The sequence below is a fragment of the Symphalangus syndactylus genome, chromosome X (assembly GCF_028878055.3).
Source record: "Symphalangus syndactylus isolate Jambi chromosome X, NHGRI_mSymSyn1-v2.1_pri, whole genome shotgun sequence".
Taxonomy (NCBI): domain Eukaryota; kingdom Metazoa; phylum Chordata; class Mammalia; order Primates; family Hylobatidae; genus Symphalangus; species Symphalangus syndactylus.
In genome coordinates, this window is record NC_072447.2 from 156192814 (window position 1) to 156209097 (window position 16284).

The 16284-nt window shown below is 57.5% G+C and overlaps 1 protein-coding gene across 5 annotated transcripts in view; it reads right to left on the reverse strand.

Moving 5' to 3' along the window:
* Positions 1 to 3594: 3594 nt before the first annotated feature.
* PDZD4 (PDZ domain containing 4) overlaps positions 3595 to 16284 on the reverse strand; it is a 28411-nt gene continuing 15721 nt past the window's right edge. Inside the window, exons 2-8 of one of the 5 annotated variants that reach the window (XM_055268214.2) lie at positions 9700 to 9953; positions 8638 to 8728; positions 8101 to 8199; positions 7429 to 7491; positions 6886 to 6987; positions 6478 to 6588; positions 3595 to 6281 (exon numbers count right to left, since the gene is read on the reverse strand). In XM_055268214.2, the coding sequence (XP_055124189.1) occupies positions 4728 to 6281; positions 6478 to 6588; positions 6886 to 6987; positions 7429 to 7491; positions 8101 to 8199; positions 8638 to 8728; positions 9700 to 9953 (2274 nt within the window). In that variant the 3' untranslated portion in view covers positions 3595 to 4727. Of the gene's footprint in view, positions 6282 to 6477; positions 6589 to 6885; positions 6988 to 7428; positions 7492 to 8100; positions 8200 to 8637; positions 8729 to 9208; positions 9516 to 9699; positions 9954 to 16284 lie in introns of those variants that run through there. The other 4 variants (XM_055268215.2, XM_055268216.2, XM_055268218.2 and 1 more) reach the window with 4 other exon arrangements.

The window sequence follows — 16284 nt, forward strand, 5'->3', positions numbered from 1 at the left end:
CCATGTGGCGTGCAGCTGTCTGGGCTCAGCCCCTCCATACTCCACACCCTGACCACGCCACCTGGCTTCCCGTGTGCTGTGCCTTCATGGGATATTGAGAAAATACACACCCATGGCCAAGTGTGGTGGCACATACCTGTAATCCCCACACTTTGGGAGGCCGAGGTGGGAGGATCACCTGAGGTCAGGAGTCTGAGACCAACCTGGGCAACGTGGCGAGACCCTGTCTCTACAGAAGAAATAGAAAAATTAGCTGGGTGTGGTGGCATGCGCCTGTAGTTCCAGCTACTCGACCTGGAGAGGTCAAGGATGCAGTGAGTCATGATCACAGCAGTGTGCTCCAGCCCGGGTGACAGAGCGTGAGACCTTGTCTCAAAAAAAAAAAAAACCCCACCTGTGAGGGGCACATCACTTCCTCCTAGAGACCCCTCTCCCAAGAGCACGCATGCCCTCAGGACACCAGGCAGGCATCCCGGCCTGGCGCCACACCTGCAGTTCATCCTGCACCTCTCCCATCAGCCTGATTTTCAGCTTGGCACATGCTGGCTCCTGACCAGCTAATGGCATTCCTTAGTGGCACTGAGGGCCCATGAGGCAGTGAGGGTCTTGGAGTCCAAAGGGACTGGGTGGGAATCCCAGGTGAGCCCTTCCCAGCCATGGGACCCAAGTCGGTTTGCTCAGCTGCAAGGCAGTGACAGTGCCTACTCCAAGGTGTCAGGGAGTCCACTGGGACCAGCCACCAAAGTCCTGACATCTGGGTCACCCATTGGCTGTTACTGGAGAGATGGAATTCTCCAGAGAGGCTGCCTTTTGCTTCTTTGTTTTTGAGACAGAGTTTCGCTCTTGTTACCCAGGCTGGAGTGCAATGGTGCAATCTCAGCTCACTGCAACCTTCACCTCCCAGGTTCAGACAATTCTCCTGCCTCAGCCTCCCGAGTAGCTGGGATTACAGGCACCTGACACCACACCCAGCTAATGTTTTGTATTGTTGGTAGAGACTGGGTTTCACTATGTTGGCCAGGCTGGTCTCGAACTCCTGACCTCAGGTGATCCATCCATCTTGGCCTCCCAAAGTTCTGGGATTACAGGCATGAGCCACCGCGCTCAGCCAAGGCTGCTCTTTTTTTTTTTTTTTTTTTTTTTTTTTTTTTGAGACGAGGTCTCGCTTTTTCACCCAGGCTGGAGTGCAGTGCCGCAATCTCGGCTCACTGCAAGCTCCGCCTCCCGGGTTCACGCCATTCTCCTGCCTCAGCCTCTCCGAGTAGCTGGGACTACAGGCGCCCGCCACCACGCCCGGCTAATTTTTTTGTATTTTTAGTAGAGACGGGGTTTCACCGTGGTCTCGATCTCCTGACCTCGTGATCCGCCCGCCTCGGCCTCCCAAAGTGCTGGGATTACAAGCGTGAGCCACCGCGCCCGGCCAAGGCTGCTCTTGAAAAGGAGGGAAGGCCCAAAACCTGCCTGGGAGGTAGGGGCTCCTCAGTACTTCAGCTCGGTGGCCAGAGAGCAGCACTGTGAGGGGCCAGGGGTGTCAGGAGCAGGCGAGGGCTGCCTGTGACCTGGGTCTGTCAGAGTCTCGGGGAGGGAGGTCATCTATATAAGCAGGGAGCCCACTTCCCACCCCCAGGCCTTGGGAAGGGGGTTGGGTGGGGCCGGCTGCCAAGAATGGGCGGGCTCCTAGGAAGAGCTGGGCGCTCACCCCAGGACAGTGCAGCAGGAATGTTGGGGCTGAGGGGCCACACCAGCTTCGTCAGCAGATGCAGTTTCCAGATTCCAGAGGAGACCTAGCAGCCTGTGCAGGGCGGGTGGCTGGGGCAGGGCAGGCCGGGTGCGGCGGCACTGGGGCAGCTGTCGGGCGCCCAGTTGCTCTTTTTAGTTCTGGCTCCACCATGAAGCCTGATGGCAGTGGGACCCGGACGTGAAGTTGCTATTCCAGGGCATCGGTAGCCAAGTGCTGCCAGCCTTCCTGGCACCACCTCTCCCTGAACCAGCCAAAGGACTCCAGGCTCCAGGCCCATCTGAGCCCACATCCCGTGAACACTGGAGGGCACCCCACCAGAGGAAGAAGGGGGGGTGCCTTTAGGACCATCCAAGTGAGCCCCCCAGCAGCTAGAGGGAGGCCAAGGGAACAGTTTGACCTGCATCTCCAATCAACTCCGGCCAATGCTCTGTGGCAGGGGCTGGGCCCTTGGAGCCTTGTTCCCCCAAGGGGCAGGGTTAGGGAGCTGGTCAAGGGTTGGATATGCCAAGCCTCCATGGGGGTGAGGCCCTGAGGGGTGGGGGAAGCCATTATCTCCAGCCCCTGCCCTCTACTCCCCTTCCTGCCATCCAGCCAGCAAGCCTCTTCCCCCTTCCCTGCTGGTGGGGTGTGATATGTCAGGCTTTCCCTCCCAGAGCTGCTATGCGGCAGAGAGGCAGCTGGCACCCTTGTGATCCAGCCTTCCCTGCAGTGGGACCCCAGGCTTCTGGGAACAGGCACTGGGACTTTCCCCTCACAACCTTCTTAGCATCTAATCCGTCACTGACTTGCTGCCCAGATCTCGGTACTTAGAAAAGTTTAAATGAAAAAAAATTTTTTTGAGACGGGGTCTCACTCTGTCGCCCAGGCTGGAGGGCAGTGGCGCGATCTTGACTCGCTGCAACCTCTACCTCCCGGGTTCAAGTGATTCTCATGCCTCAGGCTCCTGAGTAGCTGGGATCACAGGCACGTGCCACCATGCCCAGCTAATTTTTGTATTTTTAGTAGAGAAGGAGTTTCTCCATGTTGGCCAGGCTGGTCTCGAACTCCTGACCTCATGTGATCCACCCACCTCGGCCTCCCAAAGTGCTGGGATTACAGGCGTGAGCCACCGCACCGGGCCTATATTGTCTTCTTTCTGGATAATTTGAATGCCTCCTTGACCACTTCCACTCCTTCATGGCAGCACTGCCCACTCCAGGGGGTGCCACTCCCATGATAGGCTGTGCCCATGTTGTCTGCGGAGTTGTCTTTGAGGCCCTGACCCTGCCCAGTATTGAGCATGGCTCCTAGCACTTGACAGAGCCCGAAGGTTTGCTGAGAGCTCCCAGGATGGAAGGGCCCTGGAAACGACGTGGGTATTCATCTATCTGGCCAAGACATCCACTGGGTGCCTTCTGCAAACTGAGCACCTTGCTAGGCACTGTGGGATCACCAAATGGGGAGGGCAGCTTCCACCTTCCAGAGTGGACGGCATCAGGCCCTGCTGGGCGGGATAGGGCTGGAACCCACTTGTCTGTGGCATGTGCCAGCAGTGGGCCCCACCTACGGTTTGGTCCATGGAGATGACCGTGGCCCTTGCCTGGAGGCTAGTCTGAAGTCAGGCTTCTGCCAGCCTTCTGTATCTTGTCACCATCCTGTGACTGACACCTCTGAAATTACTCATTTGACTCTGGTATATCTCCTCCTGGAGTGCCACACAATTGCCCATGGGAGGTCACAGTCACTGCTCCTGACATCCAAGGGCTGCAGTGTGGCTTTCAGTTGACCCTAACCCTGCCCCCCTCTTCCTTCTCCCACCCCAAACTGACAACTCTTTCCCCAGCCCAATAAGAATGAACACAGGGAGGCCATGATTCAACCAAGTACAAAGGCAGCTTGCTTTATTCTTGAGATGCAGGGGGGAAGGGGTGGTGCAGCCTGTCTGCCTCCAATCTGGGGCTCTCCAAGCCTAAGGGGCACCCCACAGGCAGCCTAGTTCACACGTGCAAATCCTGAGGAGGTTGGGGGCCTCTCCTTCCCAGTCAGCCCACCACCTCTCACTGGGGTCCAGGTTGTGGAGGTCTTCCACTGCTGCTCATGGGGCTTGGCTTCTAGACCCCTCACCATCTAAGCACCTTCCTCAGTTCACTCAGAAGAGAAGCCCCTGCTCCAGATGGGGTGGGGTGCAGAACGGGCTCTGTGACTTCTTGGTGGACACCCTGCAGGACCCCTCCGTTCCTGCAGTCTTGCTCTGAGTCACTGGGGAAACAGGTGCCCCCCAGAGGCTCCCCGTTCCCACACCTCAGAGTGGAAGCCACCAGAACAGCTGCTTCCCATTCCTCCCACCTTTCCCTCCCCTTCCCTCCCATTCATCCCCAGCCCTCCCTCCCGCTCTTCCTCCCCAACTCCCTTCCCAGCCATCAGTGGAGGGGGGAGTTCCACCTCTGCCAGGCTGCCTGAAGGAGCTGCCAGCCCCCAGGGCAGGTCCACAAAACAAAACAACTATTGGCAAGCACAGAAAGGGAGAAAAACCACAAAAATCAGGGGTGCCTTTGTCTACAAATAACTGCAGTGCGCAGCAGCGGGTAGAGGCCGCGCTCAGCAGCGAAGCTGGACACTCTTGTGCTCCTTTCAGCTCAACTTTCCTGTCTGCAAGTACACGGGTAGGGTGGAGAGAGCACTGGGGTGTGTGTGTGCGTGCACGTGCAAGCACACGCAAGAGCATGGGGGATGGGGAATGGACACGCACAGCCGACGGGGTGCCCATTACAGGTGTGCCCCCAATGCTGGCCACTGGCACGGTCACTTTATTTGGGCAGAAGAAGGAAAAGCGTCCCTTCTCCTCAGGGGCTTCTCTCTGCTAACAAAGCCCTGTGCGCACGCCCAGACGGGGAGGTGTGTGCGCGCGCGCACACACACACACACACACACACACACTATATAGGAGAGTGAGGGCCAGGGCCCCAGAGGGCTCCCTGGGCCTGGGCCGTGTACCCACCCGGGCAGCTCACACGGTGGTGACTGACAGGAGAGGGTTGTAGACCCGCTTGCCATCGGCGGAGCGCGCGCCGTGGGCCAGCATCTCCTGGATGGTGATCCAGTTGTCCAGGATCTTCTTGTTCCGCTTCTTCATGGTTTTGCGGTGGCTCAGGGCAATGATGTTGAGCTCCGGCTTGCTGTCGCCACTCTGCTGCTCCCGCAGGCACTCCAGCCGGCTCTGCATCATGAACTCGCGCCGCTTCCTCTGCTCGCGGGCCCGGATCAGGTGCTGCTTCCGCTCCTCCTTGCTCCAGTAGCGGCCCATCTTCATCTCGCTCACCGCGTCGTCGTCGGTCGTCATACCGCTGCGCTCCTCCCGGATCTTCAGGGCACGGGCTTTCAGCAGCCGATCTCGCACGGGCCGCTTGGCCACGTAGCGGGTTCCGTCGCTGCGCACCTTCACCTTCCACTCCATGCGCGGTGCTTCAGCGGCCGCCGCCGCGGCCGCCACCCCGCCCACCCGAGGGCCGCCGGCCAAGCTCAGGGGGCCGTGGCCCAGCTCCTCCAGGCCTCGCGTCGGGGCCAGCTGCACGCAGCTGTGGTAGTGCTCGCCCTCCTGGCCCTGGCCGCGGTGGCGCCGCGAGAGGTAAGGGCTGCCTTCAGGGCCCACACGCTCCAGGGTCAACCCGGTCTTGGGGTTGCGGCGGCCGCGCTCATCCGCGTGCTGCCTCCGGCCGGCCTCAGGATCCCGGGAGAGGGACCGGAACTTGGCGGGGCTCCCCGGTGGAGGAGCTGCCTTGGCGGGGGTGGCAACAGGGGGGCCGGGAGGGGTCCGGTTCAAGTTGGAGTTGCCGGCCATGGCTCGCCGCAGGGGGCTCTCGGGCAGAGGCTCCACAAGCAGCGGGGTGCTGCGGCAGCTCTCCCCAGTGTTGTAGGCGCTGGTGCTGTCCTTGTCCGACTTCTCGGGCAGCTCGGAGATGTCGGACAGCTCGTGCTTCTTGGGCTCGCTGGCCGCCAAGTCGTAGAGGCTCTCCTCCTCCAGCAGCCAGGCCTTCATGCAGCGCTCGCGCAGCTGCTGCATCTTCTGCGCCCGCAGGATGTTGCGGCACTTGAATTCCAGGTGCCTTAGCTCCTCCTCCAGCATGGCCATCTCGTGGCCCAGGCTCTCGTTGCGGTTGACGTCCAGGGCGCTGTTGCCTCCGGAGGCCCGGGGAAAGAGGAGGCCCAGCTGGTTGCCGTTCTCCAGGTGGCACTTGATCTCCAGGAGCTCACGGTAGCGCTCATACTCCTCATCCGTGAGGCCTGGGACGTCGCCCCCTCCCAGCCCCGCCCCCTCGGCCAGCAGAGAGTCCATGCTGAAATGGAAGTCCCGGCTCTGCAGGGCGTCCCCTTGCAGGCCAAACTTGCGCAGGCTTCCCGGGGTGTTGGTGGAGCTCGGGGGTTCGTCCCCCAGCAGGTCGTGCTCAGAGCTCTCTTCGTTCCGGGTGCTCTCGTCAGTCCGGCCCACCCCGCTGTCCAGCTCCTGGCTGTTGCTCAGGCCTGGCCCGGCATCGGGAGCCCCCTTCTCCTCTTCGTTTCCGAGCTAGAGCAGAAAGGTAAGTACTGCTCAGTTAGGTCCCACGGACAGGGATGTCACGGGATGTCACAGAAGGATTGGAAGGGGCTTCAGGCCTGGTTCATTTCCCTGCCAAGCATTGGGAGACCCTGCACAGCCTCAGCGCCTTCCACCCAGTTCTCTCCTCCTCGCCCTCCCCACCAGCGCCCTTTTCCTTCCTCACCTGCTGGGCAGGGGGTGATTTCAGTTTACGAGCACGCAGCTCCCCCTCATTCTCAGAGCCAAAGTCATCCAGGAAGTCATCCCGGTCACTGTCCTTCCACCTTTTCGCCAGCTGTGGAGACAGGCCCTGGTGTCCCCACAGCTTCAAGGACCTCCCCATATACCCTTCTTGTCTGCTCTGGGCCCCACACTTGGCTTGTTTCAGTGAAGTTCAACAACCTGGGGGCAGGGTCCTAACCCACTCAGCCATCAGAGGCCAGGAGGGGAAACGGGCCCTGAGAGACCCCTGCCCACCCGCCCTCCATCAACTCCAGGTTGTTGGCACATCTGTGCCCTAGTCACGGCCAGCAGCTTCCAAGACAGAAAGCCCGATGTCGTGGCCCCGGGTCGCCCTGCCAGGCATACACACCTGGCTCTCAGGTCGGGCCACCAGCAGGGAAATGTTGGTGTTCTCTTCCTGGCTCAGGATGGCCACCGCCTCTTCCCGGTTCTGGACGTCTACACCGTTAATCTGAGGCAGGCCAGGATACAATCAACAAGGATGCTAGGGCTGGCCCTGGGGCGGACCCTGGGCTCGGCTGGGTTAGGCTGGGGCTTGAGCTCTGGGAGGATGTAACTAAGTGGAAGGTACTAGGGAGAGGGCGGCGTGGCTCTTGCAAGAGCAAATGTGTGCTCAGGACAGCATGGAGTGGGGCAGAGGGAGAGGGGCCAGGAGGTTTCAGAGCAGCAGGGGCCCTGGATGCCAGCAGATCCCATAGGCACACGGGAGCCACTGGGGTGAGTGGGCGGGCAGGAGACAGATGAGACTCAGCCCAGGTTTAGGACACAGCAGCCTGCTGGGCCTCAGGGTTAGCTCTTAGTGGGAGAGAGCTAGGGACTGGCTAAAGAGAGGTGGCTGGGCCGACGAGCACAGTGGGGCCTCGGGCCAGGTCTGCAGCCTACAAGTGCTCACCTGGATGATGCGGTCTCCCTCACGGATCCGGCCGTCTTTGGCTGCAATGCTGTTGGGATTTACCTGCAGGACACACGCATCTTGGGGACTTGGTGCCTAACATGCCCTTTCAGTAGAAGGGGGCAGGCTCACCTCAGGGGCCCCCAAAGCAAGCTAAAGGCTCTCTGGCTCCCCTTCCAGCTCCGAGCCCCAGGAAGCAGGGCCAGAGGCTGTGGAGTAGTCGCCTCTCCCCGCCCCTGCCCCTGGCACTCCTAGGCTCTTCTGCACGGAAGCCTGTGCTTTTGGTCAGCCCTGGGCGTTGGTGGGAAGTAGGACATTGTCCATCTGGAAGGGTGGCTTTAGTGGGATGCTACTAGTAGGGAGGGGTGCGAGGGGCCATCCCCCTCCTGGGGATACACAGACATCTGCCCAAGACGGGTTCGGGAGAAGGCTAGACAGCAACCCTGTTGCTAGTTCTCAGGCCCATCTGCTGTCCCACCCAGGCACAGGCCTCTTTCTGCAGATGACTACCTCACTGGACAGTGGCTGAAGCCATCAACCATCACTGCCTCACCACGCAGCACCCTAGCTGTGATGCCCTGTCTCTGGTAGCTGGGACCTTACGGGCAGCCTCTGAGCCACAGGCAGGCCACGTGGAAGGGCCTCGGGGCTGGGGCATACCCGTCTGCATACCTCTCCGACATAAATGCCCAGGTCCTCCTCGTCGTCCGTGCGGTAGCAAACCATCAGGCCCAGCTTGTCCCGGTGGCTGCTTTTATACAGCTCCACCTCCTGCCACGAGGGGTCCGGGAGGAAGCAGAGGTAGAAAGCCCCAGAAATGCGTGAGTGACGGAGCAGGCAGCACAGCCCAGCCCCTCAGCCTGCAGCCCCTCAGCCCGCAGCCCCTCAGCTTCCTCTGGAGCCCCCTGAGCTCAGTTTCCAGCCTCCGCTTTGAGGGTCTCTCTTACCATCCCACGTGGCGCATGTACTCAGTGGTCTCCCTCCCAGGAAATGCACGAGGCACACACAGGCACAGGACACAGAAGACAGACGTGCATGGGACGTGGACTCATCGACATGGACGGAACACGAAACCTCACCCGCACCCTCCCTGACTCAGCCAGACGCGTGCCAGGAGGGCCACGGGGTTGGGCCTGGGCAGGAAGGCACACAGGCGTCGGGGCGGCTCCCGCAGCTGGCTGCGGGCCCTGGCCTGGCCACCCGGCTCACCTCATACTCCAGCTCATCCAAGCGGTCTGCCTCCTGCGGGCCGCCCTCCATAAACTCCGCCGGGTCATAATACTCATGGCTGATTGGGGGGCTGCCCAGGAGAAGGTGGGGGTCAGACCAGCTGGCCATCCTCTCACACCTCAGCCCCAGCTCCCAGGCAGGCTGATCCCAGCGTGCCTGGCACGGAGACCTGCTCTGCTTGTGCTCTCAAGGGTGGGTGGCCCAGCTGCCTCCTGCAGAGCCCCTTCCTGGGCAACATGCAGCCATGCAAAGACCGGGGACACTTCTCGCACCTGAGTGTGCAGCATCCACGCAGAGGACCTGCGCATGCCTATAGCGTTCCCGTCCCCCAGACCAGACTCCTCCAACCACGCCAGCTGGCAGGGACCAACTTCTCCAATCTCCGGGTGCCCACCCGCCCGCCCAGCACTGGCCCCACTCATGCAACGCCCCCAGGAGTTATCCAGGCCCTGGAGGACTTCTGCAGAGCAGAGAGGGGCCCACCCTACCTCCAGGGGCTGCCCTCCTGGCCCCAAAACTAAGGTTGGCTGCTCATGGCCCTGTGGCCTACCTCCCCGTAGCCCGGGCTAAGATTAGCAGAATGAGGCAGCGCTCACGCGGTCATGAGCCACCAGGCCTGGATGAAAGGCCCTTCTTCCGGTCGGGCCAAAGAAAGAAGCTGAAGAGATGGAGGAAATTCAGAGCAGGTAGAGGAATGAGACAGACAAGGGATGCAAGAAGATTCAAGGAGTGATGCTTGTGAGGCAGCAGAGGAGAGAGGATGGAGGAGGAGGAGCTGAGGCCCTCAACCCTGGCACTTCCGGCAGCGACGTCCCGGACAGGAGGGTCCTCCCTCGGCCCTGGGGGTAGATACAATGGGGCGCCTGCTGGAGCCCGGCCCAAGGCTAGAGGCCTGGAGGTTTTGGAGCCCTTGGGTACCACGGTCAGCTCTGGAGGCCGAGGGGCCTGCTTCCTGCCCGAGAGGGTGGTGTGCAGATGGCCGCCCCAGGTGGCCTGCCCTCGCTGGAGGCAGGGCCCGGAGCCCTCCTGAGGGCGACTCACAGCTCAGAGAGGACGTACGGCTCCAGGATGACCATGGGCGGGGTGGGCGGACGCAGCTTGCCCAGCGCCATGATATGCTCGAAGGTGATGTCGGTCTGAGTGCCACTGTCCACCAGCTGCAGGTCGTGACAGGAGCTGTCCCCCCGGAGGCGGGGGCTGCGTCTCAGCACCTGGATCACCAGGGGCTCCTTGGAGGAGCGCAGGGCCTGCAGAGTTTGCTCCTGAGACAGCTTGGAGAGCTCCTTCCCGTTCACCTGCGGCAGAGACACGCCTCCGTAAGAACCCTCAAAGGCCTGCTCGTCCCCTCTGAGGTCAAAGCTGAGGCCCTAGCTGGCAGGACCTGGGCTGACAACCAGCACCCCAATCCACTCAAGCAAGGAATCTGCTCTCTGTCTGCAGCCCTGGCTACCTTTGGTGCCCCTGTTCCCAGGGAAGCCCCACTGCTCAGCCTTCATCCCACTGAAGGCCAGCTGGGGATCACCAAGTCACACCAAGGGCTGGGGGACCCAGCCTCTGTGCACTGGGTCTGGAGGCTGTGATACCGCCCTACAACATCCTCCAGACTCTGCTTGAGCTCTCCTGGCCTCTCCCCATCTGGACCCACTTCTTTCTAGGGCGGCACTGAGGCCAGAGCCAGCATGAAGATCCCATTGAATTCCTTGGCAATGACTAGACCGTAACAGCCAACACTCAGTGAGCATCTGTGTTGTGCTCATTCAACATCAAGCAAGAGGATGACCTTGACTCTTCAGATGAGCTGAGTCTCTCAACAAATGTCTACTCACTAGGGAGGGCCAGGGTCAGGTTGGGGGACAAGTAGGAAGATGCCTAAAGATACGGTGTTGTGTCCTCACAGTGATAACTGACTTGCCCAAGAGAAAAGGCCTTGATATACAAGAAGCCCCCTGGAACTGCAAAGTAGCCTAAAAGAGGTGCCAAGACGGGCAGATCACGAGGTCAGGAGATCGAGACCATCCTGGCTAACACGGTGAAACCCCGCCTCTACTAAAAATACAAAAAAATTAGCGGGGCATGGTGGCGGGTGCCTGTAGTCCCAGCTACTCGGGAGGCTGAGGCAGGAGAATGGCGTGAACCCAGGAGGCGGAGCTTGCAGTGAGCCAAGATCACGCCACTGCACTCCAGCCTGGGCGACAGAGCGAGACTCCGTCTCAAAGAAAAAAAAAAAAATGCCACCACTGTTTTTTGGGCACGTGCCATGTGCTACATTCTGGGAAAGACCCCTGATGTGGGTCCCCACAAAATCCTAACCCCCCAACAACCTTGAGGGAGATGCCATTATTGCAGATGAGGAAACCACGTCAGCAAGCTCAGCAAGGTTGCGGCACTGAGTCAAAGGTCATGAGCCAGGACAGGCTGCCCGGTGGCCAGAAGTGGGGGTCGGGGAGGAGGAGGCCATCGCGGGCCAGGGCCCAAGGCGGAAGTAGGACCTGAGCAGCTCTGCGGGATGCTATAGGGGTGAAGGAAGGACAATGAAGGGTAGCAGAAGGAAGCCCATTACGCACAGCGCAGGTGGTGGGGCAAGGAGTGCCCACAAGGTCGAAGGCTGCTTCCGCAGCACCCTGGGACAGTATGCTGCGACCTTCAAGTCCTCCTTGGGGAAGGGAGGCAAGTAGAGAAGGGACGAATGACTAAGGACCAAGAAGGACTGAACAGACTCCACCAGAATTCAGGGCATGTGCCATGGGGCCAGCAAGAGTCAGCAGGAAGCACTTCTAGGAGGAGGCAGCTCTCGAGGCAGGCGTGCAGGGTCTCCTCATGGGCTCAGCGGCTTGTGGAAGGGCTGTTCTGGGCTAAGGGGGGCTACACACTGGCATTATTCCCAAATGGCTATGCCCCGCGAGTGAACGTGGGGACAGACCTTACCCACAGCTAAGGGAGCACACGGCTGGCCATGCATGCCTCGGCAGGAGGCGGGGAAGGCTTCTGGAGCAGGGGACACCTGGCCTCCATCAGGCAAAGGGAACAGGGCCAAGAAAAGACCCAGGGAGGCTGGTTTGCAGTTGGAAGCAAAGCCCCCAGTCAGCACAGAGAGGGCAGGGCAAGGAGAGCCAGAGTCCTCCTAGGGATAGAGCAGTCCGGGAGCTTGTGCCAGATGAGAGGGCAGAAGGGCCCTGGGCGTGGGTGCAGGTGGCTGCGCCTGCATAGAGCCCTCTGCTTTTCCGAGTTGTGCGAATATTAGCAAGTTTACAAGAACTCTCTGTCCTGCGTTCTCACAGCGGCACCTCCCTCCCCGGGTTTCTCACAGAGATGTCAATTCCGACGGCAAAATCTTGTCTTAGTGCCTGCAATACGGCAGAAGCACAGCCGTAGGAGTCCCTTCGGGAAGACAGCTATCTCGTGAAAGCCCAGCTTGTCCTCAGAACCTCAGCAGCGGCTCCTGCATTACCTTTTTTCTGTTTAACTATGTCCTTGTAGATAATCTTGAAGTTTTCTATGTCTCCCTTCTCCCCGAAATTTTCATATTCTGAAAAGAGCTTTTTGTCAAAATCAGTTTTGTCCAATTATAAAAGAAACACAGGTTCATTTTTTGTTTTGGGGGGGCTTTTTTGTTGTTGAGATGGATGGAGTCTTGCTCTGTTACCCAGGCTGGGGTGCAGTGGCACGATCTTGGCTCACTGCAACCTCCACCTCCCGGGCTCAAGCAGTTCTCTTGCCTCAGCCTCCCAAGTAGCTGGGACTACAGGTGTGTGCCACCACACCCACCTATTTTTTTTTTTTTTTTTTTTTTTTTAGACAGAGTCTTGCTCTGTCATCCAGGCTGGAGTGCAGTGGCACAATCTTGGCTCACTGCAACCTCTGCCTCCTGGGTTCAAGTGATTCTCCTGCCTCAGCCTCCCCAATAGCTAGGATTACAGGCACCCACCACCACACCTGGATAATTTTTGTGTTTTTAGTAGAGATGGGGTTTCACTATATTGGCCAGGATGGTCTCGAACTCCTGACCTCAAGTAATCCTCCTGCCTCAGCCTCCCAAAGTGCTGGGATTATAGGCATGAGCCACCGCACCTCGCCATGTGGCCTGTTTCCTTCCAGTCTGTTTTCTGTGTGTGCCATTTTGCAGCTGCAGGCCCCTTAAGGTCCATCCACACCAACACACCAGTGGACCATCATGTTCATCATCACATCAGTAAGGGTGGCTTTGATTTTTTATTATAAAGAAAGTGGGAAAGACACATTTTGGGGTCCATTTTGTACATTTTTCATACTTAAATCTTTGTGTAACCAGTGGTTGTCAAGGTGGAGAAAATTTATTGAGGTGGAATTTCTGGATCAAATACTATAAAGGAAACAGCTTTCAGCCAAGAAGGTATTTGTTGGAAGACCATAAGAATGTCAGTCGGGACAGGGCATGCTGTGCTTGGTGGAGAGGCTGCAGTTACAAAGGCAGGATGGAAGAGGGTGGGCGGTAGCGGAGTGTGGGTTCGGGAAGGCTGTAGACAAAGGGACATGACGGAATGGCCTCAACACTCTCAGCAGCAGTGGCTAGAGCCAACTGAAGCTGGGAAATTTGGAAGCCAGTTGGCAAACACAGCGATTATTGATATTTTAACTGTAGAAATGTACAGGTAACTGAATGATATTAACAACAAAGGCAATAAATCCTCGGAACACATCACTGTCTAATTATCTTACTACACTTTTCTGTCATCTGTGCTCTTGGGGTTATTCACATCTGGCGTGGGAGATGGGAATACTCTGTGATGGTGTGTGCATTCCCCCAACTCCAAGTTCAGTGACATCGCAGTGGTGGCTTGAAATCGGCTATAGTGGCAGCATTTACACCAGGGAAATCGGCAAATGCTCCAAATCAGGGCTTTTTGTCTGGGAACATTTACCAGCTTACCACTGCCCTTGAGGAGAAGCCAACACACAAGTGGAAGGGCTCGGAGCTGTCCTCAGGGTTTCTTCCTGAACTCCCGGGGCAGAACAGCAAGCAGGCAGTGGGATGCTCAGGTGACAGAGATGACAGAGAACGCAGGAATGCCTTTCTACCCGGAATCATTACCAAGCAGCAGTGTTGCTATGGAAACCGAGGAGAGCTTGCTGGGCAAGCTGGTGGAGGCTGGGATGTCAAGAGGGGGATGGGCGCGGGCACAGCCTCAGCACCTCGGATCAGCAGCAATCAGAGTGATCGCCTGTGACAGCCAGGCAGGTCTTTGGGTGGAAGCCACGGGCTCCTGAAGCCTTCTCTCTCTCTCTCTCTCTCTCTCCTCATCAGGTCATGCTGGACCCCCAAGGAAGAAATGAGCTCCCCTCTGGGGAAGGGCTAAGGGCTACTAACAAGGTGGGAAAATATGGGGCCATAAGCAAAGAGGTATAGGGCCAGGCACATGGTAAGGAGCCACACTGTGGCCCTTCTGATGACAGCAGCTCTTCCAGTCCTGCTCAGAGCCCTTCCCCCCCGCCCCACCCCCAACCATGGTGAGGTAGCACACTGGTAAAGCCACCCCTGTAATGCCCCAACCCTCGGATTGCCTACTCAACCACTCTAGTCTCTAAAAGGCACAAACACTCAACATGGCCAACCCCAGGTTGCTTCCCGCCAGAATCTCCCTCCTGCCCCACCTGCAAACGTTTCCACACCCTGGGAGCTTGCCCCACCAAGACAGAAGACCTAGTCCAAGCCCTGGCCAAGCAATTCCAACTGGATCAAAGACCTACAGGGACAAAGCAAAACGAGAACAATATCTTTATGGTGTGGGATAGAGATAAAATTCTCAATATTTCAAATGGGGAAGCAATAATGGAAGAGATGTAAAACTTCTAGACGACAAAAGACACCCTAAACACAGTAAAAAGACGGGCTCAGAGGAGAGCCTTACAATGCATGGACCTCATAATGGGTTTTCCAGAATATGCAAAGAATTCCTACAAAACAACAAGAAAACACAGACACAAACAACTCAAGAAGAACATGGGCAAAGGATATCAACAGGTGCTCAGGGCGAAGGGGACCCACTAGCAAGCACTTGGAGCCATGAGATGAGAGGAGATGCCCTTCAGAACCACCACCAGGAGGACCAGGAGGACGTGGGCATGAAGGCCACAGTGGCCAAACACCAGGGACAGCCCAAAGGTCTGCCAGCGGTGGAACAAACAATTCCTGGTATTCTGTATGTGCGGTTAATGGAGGTGCACATGCTTATTCATAGTATGTACTTGGTGGAAAACACAGCAGAGAGGCAAGCTGATGAAGGGCATAGGGGATGGGTGGGCACAGCCGGCTTCAATCTCCCTTTAATACCTTCTTCAAGGAAAAATGCTCAGGCCAACAGGGCCCACATCAAGGCTGGGTGGCAGTGCTGGTGCTAAGTGACAACGCGAGATGATGCCCCTTACTTCTCCAGATGCTACAGCAAGTCCAGGAGGCCTCAGGGTACCCAGGCCGGAGCTCAGCCTTTTATGTCTGATTGTCTAATTACCTCCCTTTCATTAGACTACAAACCCCAAGAGGGCTTCACCCTGAGTTCTACTTCCATCCCAACTCCTAACAGTTTGCTGAAGATAAAAGTTTAATATGTTTCTTGGCTGAATTAAAGTTTTATATATTTCCGTAATTTGTTGAATATATATTAAGGACCTGTAATTTATCTGATCTACCTTTTAAAAAATAATAATAATAAGAGACGGGGTTTCACCATGTTGCCCAGGCTAGTCTCGATCTCCTGGGCTCAAGCCATCTGCTTAGTCCTCCCAAAGTGTTGAGATTACAGGCATGACCCAGCCCCTGGGTCTGATGTACCTGGACTCTACTAAAAATACAAAAATTGCCCAGCACGGAGGCTCACGCCTGTAATCCCAGCACTTCGGAAGGCCAAGGCAGGCAAATCACCTGAGATCAGGAGTTCGAGACCAGCCTGGCCAACACAGTGAAACCCCGTCTCAACTAAAAATACAAAAATTAGCCGGACATGGTGGTGCACACCTGTAATCTCAGCTACTTGAGAGGCTGAGGCAGGAGAATCACTTGAACCTGGGAGGTGGAGGCTGCAGTGAGCTGAGATTGCACCACTGCACTCCAGCCTGGGCAACAGAGTGAGACCCCATCCACCCCCCGCCAAAAAAAAGTCTCCTTCATCAAGTGCAAACTTCCCTCCTTTGGAACAATCCAGAAGAAATCCACTTTGCTTCTAGTATGGGGAGAGTGGGGATTGTTGACTGAGCTCATTATCGGAAAACTCTCACTATTGAATGTTTCCTTCATTGAGAGCAACCTCCCTCCTTTGGAACAATCCAGAAGAAACCCACTTTATCTTGCAACACTTCACGTACCTGAAGCCCACTCAAATGCCCCTTGTCCCCCCTCGCCCAGGTTCCCAGCGACCCTCATCTTCTCCAGTGCTCCCGTGCCATCCTGACCACATGCTGGGCATCATGCTTCACCTTAGCGAGGCCACCCTGTGGCAGTCAACCGTGTTGATTGGGTAGTGAGCTGGGAGCCAAGCAAACCTCAAAGCCTGTTCACAAAGACCCCTCCTCCATCCCGTGCTAGCACAATAGATTTTGTACAAATTTTCGCATTTCCTTTCAAATAATCAAAGTGCGGCCGGGCGCGGTGGCTCA